Source organism: Hyposmocoma kahamanoa, unplaced genomic scaffold, assembly GCF_003589595.1.
Source record: "Hyposmocoma kahamanoa isolate Upper Pololo Valley unplaced genomic scaffold, ASM358959v1 78, whole genome shotgun sequence".
In the NCBI taxonomy this organism is placed as follows: domain Eukaryota; kingdom Metazoa; phylum Arthropoda; class Insecta; order Lepidoptera; family Cosmopterigidae; genus Hyposmocoma; species Hyposmocoma kahamanoa.
The window spans coordinates 8,682,525-8,705,225 of NW_020653945.1; the positions used below are offsets into that span (position 1 = coordinate 8,682,525).

Below are 22,701 nucleotides of genomic sequence, written 5' to 3' on the forward strand. Positions count from 1 at the left end.
ATATAATTTAGATTGCTGAAAATTCGTTTCGACAAAATTACAATTCTTAGATAAAATTGTACGGCCATACAATTTTACCATACAGCTCCAAAATTCTGGACTGTACTTTGCTGGTGCACAGCAAGTCCACTTACGTAATTTTCGTAATACCATTGTGCTATGTTTTTGCTGTCATCTGAAATGTAATTTAAAAACAATGGTCTTGAGTATTCAATAAATAACTTATAACTGAGTCGAGGAGAGTACTAGAGGATGTTTTTTGTGTATTTGTATTACCTAGACGGTACGACCCCCTCCGGTAGGTTTAGGTTAGGTTATTATATGAAAATGCCGCACGAGCCGAGAGACCATAGCGAGCGTGTCGCGGCAGCGGCCGTCGAGTGCCAGAGCCGAATTCGTTTGCATTACCTAGACGGTACGACCCCCTCCTCATGTCCTGTTAGTATATGAAAAAGCAGCACGATCTGATCGACCGAAGCGAGTGACTACAACTCGATCAAATAAACTTGCATCTCGTTTACCATATTTTCTAAAGATGCGAGGTGCTTTAATTTGACGAGTTATATTGTGCGAAATGTTCTAATACTTTTAGTACCTGTAATAAGAAATAATATAACAAAAATGTATCATGGATATCGTTTTTTTACAAAATAGAAATATTCAATTAGATACATGGGTCAAACGGCTTATTGGGGAAATAAAAATCGGGAAAAGAATAACTTGTCAATATGTGAAAATAGTGAAACAGTAAATGGTGTAATGAAAAAAATCGCAACATGTTTTCGGACAAATGAAACAAAATCTATTCAATAAAAGTCTAAATGTTTTCGGAGAAACACTATAAATCATGTTTCTAGCTTGTGATAGATAACCCATTTTTCGTGTCACCATTTTGTCATATCATAGACGTCATTCTTGCTTCGTTACTCGAATTACAATGTTTTCTTGAAAATTATTGTGTGTTAAAGTTTTTGTTTATTGTTATATTTTGTAATAGATAGTTAAAATTGTTGAAAATGAGAACCTCCTCCTTTTCCAATTTCGTTAAATATAGACGGTTTAGACGGTTTAGCACAATTGCATTCATATTTTGACAATGACATTTCTTTGTTTACATTTTAGACATCTAGTATGTTTATGATTTTAAGAGTTTTCTAATGACTACGTTGTGGCATACCCAAAGTAGAATGTTATTAAAACAAAGAAAATAAAAAACCTGATATGTGAAACAATATAAGGAATTTTGTTTTTTAATGGTTAAATCCATCCTCCATCTACTTGATGGAAAGTCACGATAAGGTTAACAATGGAGCATGCACGCACACCTATATAATGCCTATTAATTCACGCTTTGAAAAGACCTAAGTTATTCAGGGAACAAATCTGCAGACGGGGAATCCCACTTCAATGGCGTGCGTCCATAGTAATGTGGAAGCGTAACGTTTCATCCGAATCTGGAGTATATATACACAACCTAGTCCCCCGACGGTAGGAAGGGAATGGGAGAATGATTTCATGCAATTCCATCGTACACTCTCCGTGATATACCTGTAGAACGCTCCAGAATAAGCAGTCAATTATGATTATTAGAAGGCTGCGTTTCCACTAGAGATGTGCGAGATAACAAGGTGATGTGTGAGGACAATATCTACCAATAGGATTACTTCATATTCCTAGCCTCGCTTAGCGCGCTGCCCTGGTGGGAAGTGCTAGCGGAGCTAAGTATAGTAAGTGATGTGTGCGAGGGATGCGAGAGAGGAACGTCTGCAAAACGGTGTAGGGAATTAGAGCTACTGGTACAAAAACCAACTGGACACGAGCGACCCCACCATACCGCATCCCACCCGCAAACAGCTGAAAAGAGTCCATTAGTCTTCCTCGCACCGCTCATCTACCTTGCACAGCATTGGTGGAAACCATTACACCGTTTCACAGCTTCGCTATGCATCCTCGCACCGCTAGTTACTTCGCACATCTCCGGTGGAACCACAGCCTAATGGTGTCTGTTGCCTTTTTGCCATGGTTTCATATGGATAAAATTGTGATTCTGTCACGTTATAGAAAAAGTATATAAAATGAAATATCTTGATAGGAATATATAAGGTGAAGGAAAAAGTGCGTGTCGTTTTTTAATAGTTGGCTTTAAGTCGCATAACTTTATTAATACTGATCCTATCCAGCCATTTATAGAGCATTTCATTAAAAAGTGAGAGTCTATAGATTAAAAATAAGACATTTCTCAATTCGGCGCAAAATTAATTGTATTTTTAAAAATGAGCCAAAATTGTGAAAAAATCCGATATATTTTACAATATTACTTTGATCATGGCGATAACGCTTCGCAGGCTTGTAAAAAAAATTGTTGTGTTTATGGTGAAGATGCTGTATCAAAATCAGTAGCACGCAAATGGTTTGCTCGTTTTTGCTTAGGAAATTTCAATGTTAAGGACGCGTCACGTTCTGGTCGACAAACCGTTGAAAAAGTTGATGAAATTCTTAAAAAAATTCAGGAAGACCGGCACATTTCATCTTATGACGTCGCTGCGGAACTAAAGATTGACCAAAAACAGTTTTAAACCATTCATTACGTAAGGCTGGGTACAAAAAGAAACTCGATATTTGGGTACCTCATGATTTGTCAGTGAAAAATTTAATGGACCGACTTAACATCTGCGAATCGCAGCTCAAACGAAATGAAATCGAGCCATTTTTCAAGATATTAATAACGGTCGATAAAAAATGGATCACTTACGACAGTAATGTGAGAAAAAGATCGTGGTCCAAGATGCATGAAACTGCACAAACGGTGTCCAAGCGTGGATACATCTTTAACGACTCGGCAAAAATTGACAGACCTTGTCTGGACAGTTTTGATGCATCCACCATATAGCCCGGACCTTGCCCCGTCCGACTATCATTTGTTTCACTCTCTGCAAAACTCCATTAATGGTGTAAAGCTGACTTCAAAAGAGGCCTGCGAAAATCATTTAGTTCAGTTTTTCGCCCACAATATCCCAGAAGTTTTGCACTTATGGTATAATGGTTTTACCAGAAAAATGACAAAAAGTGATCGATCAAAACGGCATATATTTAGTTTAATAAAGTTTAATTAAAATATAAGAAAAATGTGTTAGTAGTTTGACGAAAAAACGCTACGAACTTTTTCCTTGACCCTGTATAAACATATGTATAATTACTTTAAAGTTTTTGGTAAGAATGTTAGTGCTAAATTAACATGGGTAACTGTTCGTGTTTGTATCGAAATATTGGGTGACTTTTTATGACATTGCTGCAGACACCTACCTACGTAGGTAAATAAAGAAAGATACCAATTTATTACGACTTATCTATCTATTCACCTAAATCATAATAGGGACCACGTATCGTGATATGAGCCTTTTTATCCTAATGGATTACGTAATAATCCCCGTTAGATTTAGACAATAATCGTGACTGGCAAAAAAAAAACAGATTAATAATATTATTAACTGATAAAGATCATCAATCATATCATACTGCACCGCCACCCCCTCATTGGTGAATTTGTCGACCCCTTACTGTCAACTATGCGAGTAAGCGAATTGACTGTGCAGGCAGCGCACAGTGTGTTATTTTACTTTGGTTGCGGACATCCTCGTTTTATGTTTGATTTCAATAGGTTCGGATATTTACTTTTATTATGGAGATATAATTTTTTTCGAAAGGTCACTGAACTTCCAGAAAAATGTTTTTGTCTGTATTTCCCAAAATATGTGAAACTTCCCTTTGTAAAAAATACTAATTTACTATCTATTTAAACTTTATTAAATGTGAAAATCGTAAGTACGCAAGCGCACAAAAAAGCGAGAAATGGAATATTTTGGTAATTAAAAAAAATTATATGGAGAGTTTTTTTACCTTCAAAATGTATCTATCGAATAAAGAAAAAGTAAACGTTTGTTTCGGAAGATCTCGGAGATACCGCGTTTCTGAGGTTTTTTTAGATTTCTAAGGAAATAGGGTTGTTACAAAATGTATAAATTCTAACCCGACTACGTCAATCAATGGAGGGTTATGTGTTAAAACAACAACAATAACAACAACAACAACAACAACAACAACAATAATATATTTATTTTGAATATGAATAGACTTGTACGTGGTAGTAGATACAAAGATGTGAACTTATTTTAGTGTTAGTAAATATAATAAAATTTTATTCATACATGTGGGAGCTTTGATAGCCTACAATAATTGAAATTCCTTTATGAAGTTCAGATAACATACTCCATATGGTACATTAGTTGAATTTTTACATTTTTAAGTTACATTAGTTAAATTTAAAACCAACTGAAATAAATTAAATTGAAGTAAGTATGTAATATACAATAATTTAAAACAATGTACGTTACATAGTATTGGCATATTGTGTTATAATATTCACGTATGTGCATTACGTTGTGTGAGTAAAGATAAATTATCCTGGCAAATGCTCATTCATTTTACTCATTATCGGCTTGCAGAATGATTTCGTCTGTTGCTAAAGTGATATCAGCAGCTTCAATACTAATGTCTTCTGATGGTAACGAACATTTTCCGTGGTCACTCTTAGAAGGCAAATACCTTTATCAGGTATAGGTAGAGATTTTTGTATGTTTGTGACGTGTACTAAGTGTCAAAGAGGATAAATAAGGATCAGATGATTCCAGTGCACGGTGAAAGAAGTATGTGATGGTCGTTTTCCGATCCAACTTTCGTGTACCTATGGTGCTCTCGATAATAACGTCAAAACTTGTTCCTTGATTCACCGGCTTGTTCTGATAACATACCTATTGGTAATTTGTTACAATGAATATAAAATATAGCACTTTGCAGACAGGATAAATATTCAGTGACAACCCTAACTCAAAATTTAAAAATTCAATATTTCTGATCTCTTGTGTTTGTCGCATCTGGATTTTTTTATGGTAGTGCTTATTACTGTAATTAACAAATCTACGTTGAAAAAACATGCTAATATGTACAGTCTTCAGAAAAAATGGATTAAACTTCAGAAAAAAAAAATATTGTGGTCTAGGATAGCTTGATATTTTTTTTTTATTTATTGGCGCTTTTAGTAGTTTTCGATCATAACATGAAATATTTAAAGAAAAATCATTTACAGGAAAGGAAATAATCTGATTTTATGGTTTTTATGGATTTTTCTCGATTTTCTAAGTTTATCTAAAACGATGATAGATACAGCCTGGAGAGTGTTATTACGAACTTTGTTTGAATATTATCTTTTTAAAAAACACATAAAATGAGGATGTCCGCAACTACGGTAAAATAACACACTGTGCAGCGGGCAGACCATACACTCACCGGTGAACTAAACCCTGTCTTTAAAGGATGCCTGTGTTCAGAAGTAGGACATATTTGAGCTGATAACGGAAACACAAAAATGCACAGGAGCAGTGGAGTTTCTTGTAAAAGAGTTCGCCCAGGGAACTACCTCATCTTTTTCTGCCACCAAGCAGTAAATATGAACATTGAAATTACAGGCACATGGGACTTGTTAACTTATTGTCTCAGGGTGACGGGCGCAGTGGTATTACCCCTCAGATGTTTGTGATTTGAAGCTCCGAGTGACACTGCAGCTATTATGGACAGGTGTGTCGCTTATCACCAGGCGCACGACATGTTCGTCCTGTTATTTGGTACCGTAAAGAAAAAAATGCACACACGCAACCATTAAAGATTGAAGCTCCGACTTTCAACCCAACTCCCAACAAGCTTATAAGCTACGTTTTAACATAATGTAGGTAATCTGTGAAACGCCCACTTATCACGTAACTGCATTTGGAATCCAGTATGTATCGGTTACTCACGCAAATAGCAGGGGATCTTGATCACGTCTCATGCAAGAGACGAGTGTGAGTGAGATACGCATATTTATTTTAAACTCCATTCATTTCACAGTGTGTACGGATGTAAACTATCTATATATTAAGCATTGTTGTTATGATGGTTGATTAAAGTATTTTGTACTCGTAAGTCGAAGCGAGAAAACCATAGATAGTGTCGAAAAATCGCAAACATTTGCTAAAATTATGGTTGTTGGAAGGGTTTGATTGTAGGCTTAGATAGAACTAAAATGAACGAGTTTTTAACCGACTTAAAAAAGGAGGAGTTTCTCAATTCGACTGTATGCTTTTTTTGTATGTATGTTACGCGATACCTCCGGCATTTGTAAATCGATTTTGATGATTCTTTTTTGTTACAAAGTAGGTACCCTACCTCAGGTGTGATCCCATTTAAATTTGAATAGAAGTGTGGCAAACTAGGGGATGAATGACTTTTGAGGTCGGTTATTTTAGTACTCTGTGCTGAGATTATAACATTTGTTTTATCACACATTAAAATGTAATATAAAGCTGTTAGCACCGGATTCGGTAGTTAATAACTGATACGATAATATCAATATCTTTAAAGTGGAGTTTCTTTACTTAATTGGTTGGGGATATACATTTACAAAGTCATACTAACTATCTTGGTTATATGGGCCGTATAATAGGACTGTGCGTGCAGTACTGGTTCAAGGCTCTTACCAGTACGCACTTCCTTGACTATCTACAATTTTATAACTTTGTCTCCTTACTTTGACTTAAATTTTCACACATTATTTGATTTTTAATTCGGGACTTAATCACGTATAAAACATATTTACCTCGACGTTTCGGACATATTGCAACGTCCATGGTGTCGAAGGGTCCGCGATGTGTTCTGGAAAGGGTTAAAGAACACATCGCGGCTGTTAAGAATCGTCAGTTCAATAAGTCTGCAATACGTAGGTCACTCAATAAGTTTTGAGATAAAGAAAAAATATCAAACATATTAATATAATTTATTTTACATTTTTTTTAAATACTCTCCATCATTATCTATACAAACTTTCATTCGTCTAAACCAACTCTGAAAACACTTTTGCCAGTCTTGAGCCGTCAGCATTGAAATTGCCATTTCGTAGGCAGCCACTGCTTCTTCGACACTCAAAAAAAATTTTCCTTTCATTTTATCCTTCACTGTTGGGAACAAAAAGAAATCGCAGGGAGCCAAGTCAGGGCTGTAGGGCGGGTGATTTAAGGTTTCTATACCAGATTCCTCAATAAACGCCTTTGTTCTGAGAGACGTATGTGAAAAGGCGTTATCGTGATGTAGCATGATTCCCCGAAGCCCGGTCTTTGGTCTCCTCTCCCGCACAGCTTGGAAAACTTTTGGCAATGCTACTGTTGTGTACCATTCTGAATTAACAGACCTACTATTTCTTAACATTGACGTCGACAAATGTCCGCTCAGAGAAAAAAAACTAGCTACCATTTTTTTGCCGACGTTTCGAGGTCTTTGCAACTTTGTTGGCAATTGTCCCTCTGCGAAGACCCACACCGAAGACTGGTTCTTGCTTTCTGGATCATATTGATAGATCCATGTTTCATCACCAGTAACAATTTCTGAAACACGTATCGATGTCCCGTTTTCGAAACGTATAAGTATTTCTCGGCACCAATCCACGCCAGCCTGTTTTTCAGTACCGGGGAGCAATCGTGGGATCCATCGACAACAAAGCTTCCTCACTCCAAGACGTTGATGCAGGATAGTATTGACGCTTCCCGAACTAATGCCTAGGATCTTCTTAATGTTCGTGTACGTGATTCGTGGGTCTTCTCGCACCAACATTTCAGATGTCCACACATTTTCTGCAGTAACTGCTGTTTCCGCCATCTTCAAGGTTAGTTTTGCCTCTTTTAAATTCCTTAAATCACCTAAAAACTGTTGCACGAGAAGGAGCACAGTCCTCTAATGCTGACTGCAAACGTTCCAAACTCAATTGTTCAGTTAAACCACATTTAAAATCATAGAAGATCATAGCACGCAAATGTTCACGGTTAAGATCCATTATTGCAAAGAAAAAGCGCGGGAAGCGTTGTAGTAAAATGACTAACAATGTCATTTTTTTTTAAATTTAGCTAAATTGCTTTTGGTGATCTATTTTTAAATAAATTTGCTTTTTAAAAACATATAATACGGGCGCGTCCCATTTTTAAATTTCGAGCATCTCAAAACTTATTGAGTGCCCTACGTAGCCGAGCATTTGCTGGAATCAGGACCAAACCACTGGATTGAGCTTCATAATCCCAAGCTTAGAATAATAACGCATAGAATGATAGTTTCATAATAAAAGAACTGTCACAAGTGAGTCAAAAATCAAATTCATGTAGGCGTAAGCTATTTGTTAACGCTCGTCGGCACGCACACAAATATACAAATAATGATGCCATGGAATAACATTTCCCTCAAAAGTGGGGAAATTGTATGTTGCTTAACTCATCGTTAAGTTAGAGGTGCCTACAGATTTGTTCGATTTTGTCGATCGTTACTGTCGATCAGGTGCCTACAGATATGCTCGATTTTGTCGATCGTTACTGTTGATCGACAACGTCAAGTGACAGGAATTTTCAAAAATTTATTTTTGGTAATCCTTATTAACGCCTGAATCTGAACTAAATTGTTTAATTATTAAATTCGGTACCAATTTGGCTATTGTGTCCATCTACAGACCTCCTGCGTTTACCTCCACCGCTAATTTTTTTATTTCTCTACACAACATTATCTCTGGCCTATCATCGTTTGCAAATGTGGCTGTGGTAGGAGATATAAACATAGATATATCTCCAGGCAATAATGAATCCCTGGATTATCAGGATCTGATTGCACATCATGGTTTATACCCTGGGCATTTTCTCATCACACGTCCCAAAAGTGGTACATGCATTGACCACATTATTTTAAGAACTAATTATGTTGCCAAAACTTTCGTCCTCGATACAACTATTACCGACCACTACGCAATCATACTATCCTTAACAACAAACACCGCCATACCATGCCGCTCTTCCTGTAAAATTGACTATGTAAGACTTGAGGCCGCTGTAAATGAAATCAATTTCGATTCAGTTTACAATACTAAAGATGTGAATCTTGCTACTAGCTATTTAATTGATCCCATCTCCTCTGCTATTAAGTCTAGCGCCATAATCTGTAACGTTCCTCGCAGACGTAGAGTTCTCAAGCCCTGGATCACTCCTGGTCTTTTACGATGCATGCGGCATAGGGACAACTTATACAAAAAATTAAAGCACGCGCCTGCAGATCAAATACTCAGAGTATCATATAAAAGATATCGAAACTACTGTAACGCACGTTTGAAAAGAGCAAAAAGAGAATTTGAAAGAGAGGAGTTTAGAAGAGCTGGTAGTAATGTTAAACGTGTTTGGGAAGTTATTGGCAAAGTTACAAACATAAATAAATCTAAAACATTAGCAAATAATCTTTTACTTACTGGTAACAATGCGCAAAGTTGTATAGATGAAGTAAACACCTTTTATGTGAATATTGGTACAGAGCTTGCCCAAAGTGTCCAGCCTACCACTCAGATTGCATCAAACCTATATGAACATGCACACTACGAATCTTTTGTTCTCCTTACAACCGATGAATCAGAGGTTGAGCAAATTATAGACACGCTAAAGGCAGATTGTGCCACAGGATGCGATGGCATTTCTGGTAGTCTTATTAGACGGTACAAAAAATTGATTTTACAACCACTCACCCACATCTGCAATCTTAGCATATTAAGCTACACCTTTCCAGAACAGTTTAAAAAAGCACTGGTTCATCCTATTTACAAGGCGGGTGATAGAAGCAAAGTTGATAATTATAGGCCAATCTCAGTCCTACCTGCCATGTCTAAGGTGCTTGAGCGGATTCTGAACAATAGACTCATAAATTTCCTAGAATCCCGTAAAATCTTATCTGATAATCAGTACGGTTTCAGGAGGGGTAGGTCTACGGCGGATGCAGTTCATAACCTAGTGGATCATGTGGTTACACATTTGGATAAACGCTTTAGGTGTCTTGGAATATTTTTAGACTTGGCCAAAGCTTTTGACACGGTGTCAATTCCGCTCCTTCTGCTTAAACTTGAGGCTCTGGGTATCAGAGGACAACAGCTAAACATGTTTCAGAGCTATCTGTCGGGGAGGTCCCAATGTGTAAAAATTGGCTCCTACGTAAGTAATCAGCAACCAATCTCTATGGGAGTTCCCCAGGGAAGCATTCTTGGTCCTACACTATTCCTCGTTTATATCAACAGTCTCTGCAATCTAAAAATTGATAACTGTAAAATTTTCTCTTACGCAGATGATACAGCCCTAATTTTTACAGGTATAGATTGGACCGAAACCTACGGATCCGCACAGTCTGGGTTTAATGTAGTTAAAAAATGGCTAGATAATAATCTACTAACACTAAATATTGAGAAGACGAAAGCTATACCTTTTTCTATCCGTAATTGGATGGTTTCACAAGATACTCCATTTCAGATAGCCGTTGATCATTATTCTAATCATATAACTAATCCAACCTTTCTAGACACTACTAACACTATTAGATATCTTGGAGTACAGATTGACTCTAACTTAAATTTCAAATCTCATATTACCTTATTATCGGCACGTATACGCAAACTTATTTATGTTTTCAAGCAGCTGCGCCATGTAGCAGATGCTAATATTATGAAAATGGTATATCTTGCTCTTGGTCAGGCAGTTTTAACTTACTGTATCTCTACATGGGGAGGAGCTGCGAAAACATTTATCATATCTGCAGAACGTGCACAAAGGTCGATTCTAAAGGTAGCATGTTTCAAACCATATCGTTTTCCTACTCAGGAACTTTTTACCTATTGTCAAGTCCTCACAGTCAGGCAACTTTTTATTCTTCACACTGTGTTAAGACAACATGCAATCACACCATATAATAACACTTCCACCAGACGAAATCACATAGTCGCTAAGGGCTGTTATCTCAAAACTGCATTTAGTCATAGGTTTTTCTGCTTTCTTGGATGTTTTCTTTACAATAAACTTCATGATAGGCTCAAAATCTATGAATTAAATAAATATGAATGCCGGAAGGCACTTGTGACCTGGTTACTTGACCTTTGTTATGAGGACACGGAGGCTTTGCTTATTCCAATTACTTAACTTTGCCGTAAATTGTTCATTAAAGTCCACATTTATATTTTAATACAGACCCACACATATATAATTTAGGCAAATAGGCAAAAGCATGTATAATAAACACACACACACAAACACACACACAAACACACACACACAAACACACACACACAACATACTGTCTAGTCCTAGTTTTTATTTGTTTTTATTAATTTTCTACTTGATTTTTATTAACTTAGCTTCATTCACCTGCACTCTATTACTTAGTATTGTTAAGTCTCCTTTTGCTAGGGTTGGGGCCTGGTGACTTGTAACACAGGTGAAATACCTATATCAAGCACCAGCTCTCACAATATACTATGTAATGTACTTACTAAGCTTGATATTGTTTTTGTATTTTGTGGTGAGTAATAAACACATTTTTATTATTATTATTTATTATTATTATTATATTATGGAAATGGCATTTGTATCTGAATACACGAAGGCGGACACGACTTTTCTCATTTCTAAATCCAAGATGGCGGACACGTCTTTTCAAATAAATGCAAAATGGGAATCGTTTTCGAGGTATTCATCACGAATATGGCATTTATTTCTAAATCCAAGATGGCGGACACGACTTTTAAAATAAATGCAATATGGGTATCATTTTCGAGGTATTTGGGGGTGCTCATTACGAATATGGCACTCATTTCTAAATCCAAGATGGCGGGCACGATTTTTCATATAATGGCAGGTTGGAGATCGTTTTCGAGGTATTTGGGGGTGCTCATTAGGAATATAGCACATATTTCTAAATCCAAGATGGCGAAGAATTAGAAGTCTTGACCGCCATCTTGTATTCAGATATACATGCTATTTCCTTATGGTTTACCAAAAATACATTTTTGAAAATTGTTGTCAACCATTTTGGATTTAGAAATTATTGCTACATTCGTAATAGAATAGAATAGAATAGAATCGTTTATTTCATGTTATCAATGTCACAATATTGCAATTGGAAATACAACGTCAAGGGATAACTATGATCGTCAGTAATAAAATTATAATAATAATAATGAATATAAAATAAAGTAGTATAACTACTGCTTATCGAATAAAATAAAATTAAAATTGTTTCAAAAGAAACTCATCGACACTGTACAATTCAATATCCACTCTAAAACACAATAAGCACTCTAAAACTCCTCGAAAGCGTCTATAATTCTCAATCGTTGCTGTCGATCGACAATGTCGAGCAAATCTATAGGCACCGTATTAAATACTACCCAATTTTTATTTAACTCATATATGAACAAAAACCTACAAGCGAGTTTAAGTGCGACTATCGAATTTGAATATATAAATAGCCTGATATTATCTGTGGGTATGTTTACATGAAAAGTACACGATAACAATAAAGAACCTGAATTTGAAAGTTATTTATACACGATTTTGGAGAACTGACGATGACTTTTTAGTCAGTGTTAGTTTCCTGAAATAATTTTAGTTAAGAACTTTTGAATCTGGGCAAGACAATTTTTTTAAATGAGTGTATGAAGTACAAGAATAATGATTTTTCACATGAAACTAATGAAGGCAAATACTAAATATATTTCGTAAAAATAGCTAACGTAAATTCCCTACAATGTTGTTGCAGCGGTGTACATTTGTAGAAAGTTTGTAACGGTCGCGTTATTGCCTATTCTCAAAAAATTACGTAATATAATTATTTTGAAACAGAATAGAGAAATGGGGAGAAAAAACCCGTTACTTTGCAACATTTTCGTATTTTGTTGCAACGAAATTAATTTTCTGTTTTAGTGAATATGTACATAAAAATACAAGTTGAAACGCGTTACTTCCTTGTGGAATGTGATGTTAGTGTCTGTTTTATATTTGTCTGATCTATTTTTAAACCCAATTACCGCACATTTCGTCATTTTTAGCAAAAATTTTTGAGCTGTTCGCGGTGCAACTTGACTTTGAGCACTGACAGCCCGCTCGCTCGTGTGGGCCCATAGGGCGTCCTACAATTTGCCTCACTTAGCGTGTGCGGGCTAGGTTTCTATGCGTTATCTAAGATCCCAAGACCCTTTCTACAGAACGTGATCACTTTAGTAGAATCGTACGTGAAGCTATTGAAATTAAAAAACACCGTAATTTCAACAACAACAACAACAGAGAAGATGGTTTTAAGCTTTCATCGTCATGGGATCCAGTTATCAGCAATTGTAAACGACATCAAGCATAGTACGCCGGATGTCGTGAGTGTTGTGTGTCGGGCTAGTGAGAACCCTAGTGCACAAATAATAACGAATAACAAGTGCGGGTAGTTAGAAAAACTCGCACACGGCTAGAAGATACTGGCACCCGCCTCTTCGGTCCCTTCAAGACCATGGACGTTGCAATATGTCCGAAACGCCGAGGTAAATAAAATATGTTTTATATGTGATTAAGTCCCGAATTAAAAATCAAATAACTTTGTCTCTTTGTTTTATTGCTCAGTTCCTCCCTTGGCGTATCGTCCGAGACGGGTGATTTGTTTGCGTTCTCATTCTTTCGTTCTTAGTCTTCTTTTATTGCCACTCTTTTTTCCCATCTTACTAGTCTGCTCCGGATCTAGGGCCATTTATGTGTCAAATCAATGAAAGTCAGCTCTGACGTCACAACATCGCGACTGCAGGCCGGGCCCACTTTTTTAATGCGAGCTCTCGATAAAGCTAGCGCATGTTCTGACTTCGGCTGCGTGGCAGTAACAGGACCTCACAGTGTATAATTAAAACCTATGTAGCCTTCCTTTGGAACCGCCATAGCTCTTGAGAATTTGCGATGCTTGATAGTTCGACTGTACTTAATTTACGTTGAATCGAGCCGATGAGAAAGGAAATTATCGATATAATTCCCTATTCATGTGTAACGTACCTCAATAATGCTCTTGCCTTGATTTAAGCGGAATCAGTGGAAATAAATTTGAAGCTGCCCTTCAGTAGATAGTAAGGTAGCAGTAGAGATTGTGAAAGAATTCGTCCAGGGAAGTAATGCCATCTTACTTATTCCTACAGCCAAGCAGTAATGAGAGCATTATTGCGTTTCGCTTTTGAAGGGTAAGGTCGCTGGTGTAATTACAGGCACATGGGGCTTGACAACTTATGTCTCAATGTGACAGGCGCAGCGGCAATGCTCCTCAAATCCACTCAGAGCTTTATTCAACTTTATTGAACTGCAACTGTTATGGACAGGCGTATCGCTGTTATCAGGCGCACGACTAGTTCGTCCCGCTAGTTGATGTATTAAAAAAATAAAAAAATAAAGATAACGAACTTATTCGCTCGAACTAGTTTTGATGACGATGTATGTTTGTTTCGAAAATTGTTTCTATAAATTGCGAACGCTATACAAGGCTAACGTTGCATAAGCCTTGTATAGCGTTCGCAACTTATTTAGCTGTTCCTTTATGAAAACAGTATCCTCCTCCATCCTGTATCTGAAGATACACTACTAAGTTTAGCAATAGCCATTCTTGTGCATTTTGAACTCTACCTCACTCGATTTCTATCCCTGTTACTAAGCGAATGCCTTATGTAATCTCGTGAGTCATCTTTAATCATGTCGAATTAAAAAAATGAGACGAGAAAAACCATGATACGAGAAGATCGACATGTTCCATCACGTCTTAATTTTGTTGTTCTCAAGGAATTTCTTCGTATTTTACCATTTTTCATAATTTCGTCTTTTTCTGTATTATTTTAGTATTATTTTAATTAGTGTTATTTAATATTATTATTTACAATTATTTGCAGATAATATTTAATCGGATTCGTTTTTGTTTGCCTCTGTTTATGCTATTTATTTGTTTAAGGGTCGCCTGAACGAGTTACTTTGCGCAGTGCGGCTTCAGCGCAGCGCGAGTACCGGCGCGCCACTCGAGAGATACCATCTCGATCCGGGTATGGATTTTAATATTGTTTCAAATGACTTCACTAGTTAACATTGGCAAAAGAGATCTTCTAAAACCGAGGATAGAATTAGAAGGAAGTAAGAGAATCGTCGTTTCTTTTGCCTAAGTAAAGAAAAGTATTTTCTTGAGATTTTTTTAGCATTAGGCTTTTAGAGAAAATAATATATTGAAAGACGAAACTTCAAATACGTCACGCATACTATTAATTGCAATAGCCATGCAGTTTCTTTACGCTTTTCCAAAATTGCGTGGTAGCTTTATAGTATTGTATTGCAAAAATATAAGGTAACCTGCCGTCTGTTGTACATTAGCTTACTCTGTGATACTTACATTAATGTTCTGTGTTGTCGTTGTAATTTTAATGTGCAATAAAGAATATTTCATTAATTCATTCATTCATGTACGCCTACCCACGTCTGCAACACACAACTTCAGGAGTCTGTAAAAGATGTTGATTTGAAACTATGTCTTTGTGCATTATTTGTCGATTTTAATGTTGTGGAAGGATGTGACAGTCTTTTGACATATTGCTTGAGTTTCATTCATTCTATATTCACTCAATAATTTCAGTTTGATCCTCGCCAATAGTGTCTAGAGTTCATGACGTTAACCATTTTTACAGGTGCCCAAGAAGACGTGAAGCAGTTCCTCTCACTTCAACAACGCGGAATGGCGCATCTCATGGACACAGCAAAGAAGGACCTCGCCGCACTCAATACTATCGCGGAAGGCATGGCTCGACTGGTCCGGGGCTAGTCTCTTTCTAATAATCTTGTCTTTTTCCTTCTTTTGTTTTGAACGTACGGTTTAACACTTAAACGGATTCGTCATAGCATCTTTGCTAAATGTTGTGACACTGATGTGCACTTGTACTAAACTTAAGTAGGCCTTAAAGTAATGACTAAATTGATGAGACACTTAACACAATGTATTAAGAGTTTCTTTTGCATTGCAAGCAATGGTTTAAGATGTACTTAAGTTTACTGCAAGAGGACTTAAGTCAGCAGCCTTGTCAAATGGCATCGCCGTATGAAAAGAGTAAAGACAGACATTCTACTGACAATACAAAGATAAATGTTAAAACTCAACACTAGCGCATCGTTGTAATTTGTACGCCTTCACTTATTCATTCGAGCGCATTTGTGTTACAAACGTACGCGTAATATTTGGAATAAATATAATTAGAGACCGGTTGTTGAAGTTTATTCAATTATTATAATCTACGTTTGTACTCAATCGTATTGTAGGTAAATAAAATTAATTTCTTACAATGTTGATTTTTTTTGCGATGAATTGCGATTGACTTAAAACTGGTTAAATGTACACTCCCGGGTACATAATTCGTGCCACCTTGCTTTTACAGTATTAAACGCTCTAAGCAATGTGACGAAATTAGGCATATTAGGCACATGAGACTTGTCAAATTATGTCTCATGGTGACTGGCGCATTGGCAGTGCCCCTCAAATCTTAGCGGTTTAAAGCTATGAGTGGCATTGCAATTGTTGTGGACAGGCGTGTTACTTAACACCAGGTGCACTACTTGTTCGTCCTGTCACTTGATATTATAAAAAAAGCGTTTTATTGATTAAAAAGTTATGCAATTTTGAAACTCATGTGCTAAATGATATATCCATAAGTCCTTGCTTTTCGAAGATAACAACATTATGTGCCCGGGAGTACGTACGTTTGTCGAAAAAACCGATTAAGGGAGGGAAACAGGCGGAAACATTTTCAAAATTTTATAAATTAAACATTAAATAGACGCGTGGTCATCATCTCGCCTTGAATGCCTTTTTACTCTAGGCTTGAATAACCCCAAATTGTAGTTTTCGTGCAATGCCGATATTGTATTCCTTTTCCGAATTCCTCCCTCCTCCTCACTTACACTTTTGCTCTGCTGGATTGCATCCAGTATTTCGTTTCAAAATCCGTTACACGGCTCTGGTAGCCTAATGGTTTGACCTACCGTTTCTTAAGCAGAGGCGGTGGCTTCGAATCCGGCCTCTCACATCTGAGTTTATCGGAACTTATTTGCGAAATTGCATTTGGAATTTACCATGAGCCATTTTCTTTGAAACTTTACATTGCGACACGTTACTGCAAACAAAGCGTGAATTTACAAATTTTCAGAGAATGACGAGGCGTGTAAATATTAGCCACGTAGTGTCATAAAAGTTGGTATGTTGATAATATATGGTTGAATATGATGAACAAATGCGTCTTTCTTGTGTTTACTTTGACGGAATAAAAGATATCAGAATTACATAGCGCATAAAGACGGTGTGAAAGTTTTTCAATGAAAAGACAAAAGTAGTTATAATAATTTAATTAACTTAACTTTTACTACTTAAGTCTAGTGGCAAGTCTGTTTTTCTGACTAGGACTTCTATTGGCTTGTACTCTGATCGCTTTGTGCATATTAAATTCAAGGGCATATCCTGGTCGAGTCTTCTACTATATTGTACTTCCTTCATAACGATATCGTCCACTCTTGGTTTCTCTTCGTTACTGTATGCCTTCTCAATGACACTAGGCCTCAATACTGGATAGCTTGCATTTGTGTTATAGTAATTCCTGTATGTACGCTCATACATTTGCGTATATTCCATATATGACATTTCATGACTTGGTACTTTTGTAGGGTAAATTGGTTTAGGTCTCAGGTACGTTACTTGGTCATAGGGTAGGCGAATAATGGGGTCTGCGAGGGGTAAGATGGGGTTATATGGGGGAATGGTGGGTGATACTGGTTTAGGGGGACTGTAAGGTACGCGTAATGGTGACACTGGTTGATTAAAGTATACGTTTTCTCTTAAAGGTGAGAAGGGTTCTGTTTCCTTTGAGGATTCTCTCTTAGAGTCCTCGGTGACGAAGTGTTTATAAGTCTTGACGTGTTTTCTGAGGCTGGACGGATCTGTATAGCGTTTGTTGCAGCCAATAACTTTGCAACAGTAAGGCTTATCGACAGTGTGCGTACGCGTATGCTTAAAACGGTCGCTTGAGTTAGAATACGCTTTGCCGCAGCCCTGTTGACAAAGAAAAGTTGTTCAGTTTGACGCTATAGAGAAATGTCTATTATATGATAGAGCTGTTTTAGACGTTTTTTTAAAATTGTTATGCAATTATGAACGCAAACTGATGACAATGTCATCTTATTATGCAAGATAGGCCTCGTTCGTAAATCAGTGGCTTTACTAAAAGATTTTTGGGTAATTTTCCAGTTAGTTTTTTGTACATAATTTCGGTGGCAATTTTTATTATTAAGTATTCGAGTATATTATCGTGAAATATATAATAATATTTCAGGTTACTACACTCGAATATTAAATAAAGTATACTATTTAAATAATAAAAATTGCCACCGGAATTAGGTAGAGAAAACTTTATACTTTAACTTTATACAAATTGTACATTATAAAATTACTATGACTATGACGGCCTTATTGCGAAGTAGCAGTTACTTCTAACCAATTATAAGATGGAAATTGAAGAGTTGGAAAGGGGGGTGCAACCAAACAATAATTGTTTCAAAAATTAATATGCAGTAAATGTTCGTTAAAATCTGAGTATCAACAAAGTTTGCATAAATACAGTGCGATGATGAAAAAGATATTTACCTCATAAGGGCATACATAAGGCTTTTCTCCCGAGTGAGATCGAAGATGAATCTTCAGGTTTTCGGCTCTCGAGAAACTCTTGTTGCACTGGCTGCACGTGTGAGGGCGCTCGTTCGTGTGTGTACGCACATGCACAAGCATTTTGTACCTGGTGACAAGATAAACTTTGATTATTCATTTTGTTTATTAAACTCAATATGTGAGACTGCCTTACAAAGAGGCATTGCTGAATAAACTGACCTAAAAAGGAAGTATTGTTTTTATTGTTATCTTAGCCTTCATGAGACGATATGCTGGTAGATGTGCATCACCCTGAATGTGCTGAATGTGAATAAGTTTTTGGTATATTTCTGACCAGTTTATTTAAATGGGCAACAATATATTATTATTGTGCAACCAGAATATGCCAGTCTCCCAAAGGTGAACGAACAAACAAATACTCAAAGTTTCAGGCTCAATTTATCTATATATTTATATATCCATTGAGCCTTACTGTTGTAGTTAATTCCAAAACGTAAAAATAAAACGAACTGTAGTTATATTTTTAACCTGTTTACGATAAGCGTAATACCATTTTATATAATGATATAAAAATAGAAAGACCTTAAAAATATTTCCTTAATTGGAAGTCAACCTTCCAATTTGATATGTTTATTATTTTTATGATTTATCTATCTCAATGAACAAGGTTATAAGTTGTTTGCAATATGATTTAAAAAAACTCAATATTGGTATGTTATTCAAGAATACATGATTAAGATCTTAAAAACCAAGATAGCACTGTTTGTTTTGTAAATAAATTGTCTTATCCATGACACTATTTTCAACCTTCCACTTTTTGTTCGAATCTAAAGATGTTACTGTAGAAAACACTTACCGTGCATTAAATCCTCTCTGCGGGCGCGGACATCCCCGCCACCCGCAATAGAACATCCCGTCTCTGTGCGCAAGCGCATGTACGCGTGCCACGTGTGCGGATAGCCGTGCGATGCTCCCAAAGTGCGCCCCACACCCCCTCCAATCACATATGGAAACTTCTCCATTGTCTGCGCTTTCACGTTCAGGGGATGAACTTCCTGATGAATCTTCGTCTTCTGTCTGTAGATGAACGCTTTTATTAGTGCTTAATTTATCTAAAGCATTTAAGGGGTTGTTAATAATATTTTTATTTAGTTGTAGTTCTCTTGCCTTTGTTTTTAAAGGGACAACTTAAGCTTACTAATATCTAATAAAGTAAGTGAAACAAAGTAGGTACTATTAGTTTTTTTTATATACGGAAAATGATAGAATTAACGCAATTATCATGTAGGTCCTATAGATAAAGCCCTAAGTCTTGCACTGTTAGTATGTTTGCCTTTCATTTGAGTGCTTAATAAGAAATTACGGTTTCAAATTACGATTCACACCTGTGGCGGTAGTGGTGGTAGAGGGATGGAATGAGCGAAGTAAGGCGCAAATCTTTCCGCAGGCATCCACCGCTGCAGTCTGCAGCCCTCGCCGGTAAACTCCGGCCTCCATTGAGGAAAAGCCAACATTTCCAGTCACTACACTATGTATCTTATAACTATATCCAAACAACGCTATACTAGTCAAAAGTAGTACGGTCAGTGCGCGGTCGCAACGGACAATGATGGCTGGAGCTCACGCCGCCTACTTATAAAACGTCTCGGAATGACGAGTCACTGATAAGCGGACAAGACCCCTGCGAATTTCCACCTTACAACTCGTTTTCTATGATGTCGTAATTTTTTCTTTTAACTTCTTATATAAATGTAATTTTTAATACCATGGTCAAAATTAATTATAACATTTAATTTGATATTTTTTTAAAAAGGTCTCTTTTGCTGCTCGTGATACGATCAAAAATGGCTCGTTGTTGTTTGAATTGGATGTTCAGCTTAGTGTAGGGGCGTTATCAGTAGCCGCTTGCTGCGGCCGGCGGGCGGTTAATACCGGTGAGATAGTCCGCAGTTCAATAGGTGACTGATACAGCGCTATGAAGCGACCCCTTACTGGTTCGCCTCGTTTCTACTGTTGAGTCTTTTTTGAATTATGACTTAGCATTTCTTTATTCGTTAAAGGTTGATTTGAGATTTTTTGTTCCATACATAAATAAAGAACCTACACATCCTGTGTTTGAGGTCATGCATAATGCTCCATACCTTTACGATAACTGTTATTATAATAAAAACAGGACAGAGTACTAAAAAAACCGACCTCAACAGTCATTCATCCCCTAGCTTGTCACTCTTAGAGGTGGAATATTTTCTTCAAATGGGACCACATCTGAAGTACTCTCTTTCCAACAAAAAAAGAATCACCAAAATCGGTTCACAAATGTTGGAGTTACCGCGTAACATACACACAAAAAACATACAGTCGAATTAAGAACCTCCCTTTTTGAAGTCGTTTAAAAACGAATAGAACTGTAATATTTGGAACTCTTTGCTAATAACATTTTTAAAAAATCTGGGCATGTTCCGTTTATTATAACAATGTAGAAAATAACAATGACTTTGGACTTTTGACCGTCTGGCTGAATCAAAGCCCTACCTACCGGATCTGGTTATGTACCTATATGATTATGTACTTGTGTGATAACGATAAGCATTATCTATTACCACGATACCGGTTAACTGCGCATTTACCTAACTAAATTCCTAAAATAATGGTAGTGTCATGGTACAATCTTGACAATCAATTTGTCACTCTTATTTATTAAAAGTCAAGGCTAATACTTAGCAATGTGGCAAGAAGAAGATCCGTACCCTGCAAATGGCACGTATATAAGTTGATTTAAGTGCAGAAGCACTTGGATGAGTGCGTAGTCACATGAGCTGCATTCCCACTACTTTCCCTATCTCTATTTCTCTCTCAATTGTTATTTTGCCGTTGAAATGCAGTTCCAGCGACTGCAACCTTACACAAACAAATTGAAATGTTACAAATCAATTAGAAAATATTTATTCATTCAAAAATAAATTAATTACAAATGTCAATTCGCAACGTAGGCTTCGTCAGATAGCAAATAAAAATCAGCAAAACGCTTCGTCACATAAAAATCAACAACGTAATTCGCCAGGTTGTTAATTTTATTTAATTATAAGACTGAAAAAAGACCGCTCTAAGTCGTAGCTGAATGGCCGACGACCCAATTCCCCCTGCTGAATTCCTTGGTCTTCGCACGTACTTGGCATGTTTCAATTTTGCCGCATACTCCGCAGCCGACTCAGCGGATCTGATGGTGTAACTCAGGTGGGACGGTTCAAACGTACTGGCACATAGCGTCAAAAGGCACCGACCTTTCTGCCATGGAACAAATGTAAGTAAGAATTCTTGCCATCTGTACGGCACAACCCCGGAGGCTCCAAGAGGCAAGCCACGTTAGCCAATACTAAAGCCCGGCGAACTAAATAATTTATTCCAATTCAATATGTTTAATGTCTTTATAACGCAAGCGCTACATTTGTTTCTATTTCTGTTTCCTTAACGGCGGCCACTAGGCAGTGTTAGTTTCGACTACATTCGTTACTTATAGCCTTCTTATAGCCTATCGTGAAGCATACATACTTAATGTCATGTTTTAGTTGGCAGGTACACAAAAATAAGTTTGTCTTAATGAATAAAAAAATTCAATATATTATTTTTAACAGTAGAAACCTACACGGTGTAATTTATGAAAAAGGATGTATGGGAGGATATTCACAGCGAGTAGGTCTCAGGATGAACCTGGACAAAACGAAAGTTATGTTCAACACACATGTGACCCCGGGACCTGTAACCGTAGATGGGGCTACTCTTGAGGTTGTGCACAATTACGTCTACCTTGGCCAAAATGACCAGCTTAGCAAGCACAACTTCGAGAAGGAAGCCGACAGGAGAATTCGTTTGGGCTAGGCGGCATTTGGGAAGCTTCGCAACATCTTCAGGTCGTCAATCCCACAAAGCCTAAAAACTAAGGCATTTAACCAGTGCGTTCTACCAGTTATGTCTTACGCAGCCGAGACGTGGACATTAACAACAGGCCTCGTCCACAAATTCAAGGTCGCTCAGCGTGCGATGGAGCGAACTATGCTTGGGCTTTCTGTGATGGACCGATGA

At 37.0% G+C, this 22,701-nt stretch overlaps 2 protein-coding genes across 3 annotated transcripts in view; one reads left to right on the forward strand and one right to left on the reverse strand.

Moving 5' to 3' along the window:
- The window catches only part of LOC113233197 (probable nucleoporin Nup54), a 29,780-nt gene extending 13,558 nt beyond the window's left edge, over window positions 1-16,222 (forward strand). Inside the window, exons 12-13 of one of the 2 annotated variants that reach the window (XM_026468235.1) lie at window positions 14,884-14,971; window positions 15,605-16,222. In XM_026468235.1, coding sequence (XP_026324020.1) covers window positions 14,884-14,971; window positions 15,605-15,738 — 222 coding nt within the window. In that variant the 3' untranslated portion in view covers window positions 15,739-16,222. The remainder of the gene's footprint in view (window positions 1-14,883; window positions 14,972-15,604) is intronic. The other variant, XM_026468234.1, reaches the window with a different exon arrangement.
- Window positions 16,223-17,301: 1,079 nt separating this feature from the next.
- LOC113233199 (zinc finger protein GLIS3-like) lies at window positions 17,302-20,221 on the reverse strand. The gene is made up of 4 exons (XM_026468238.1): window positions 20,007-20,221; window positions 19,478-19,698; window positions 18,601-18,748; window positions 17,302-18,009 (listed from the first exon to the last, which is right to left on the reverse strand). Exons 1-4 carry the CDS (start codon window positions 20,133-20,135, stop codon window positions 17,317-17,319), a joined length of 1,191 nt encoding a protein of 396 aa, XP_026324023.1. The 5' UTR covers window positions 20,136-20,221; the 3' UTR covers window positions 17,302-17,316.
- Between the last annotated feature and the right edge of the window lie 2,480 nt (window positions 20,222-22,701).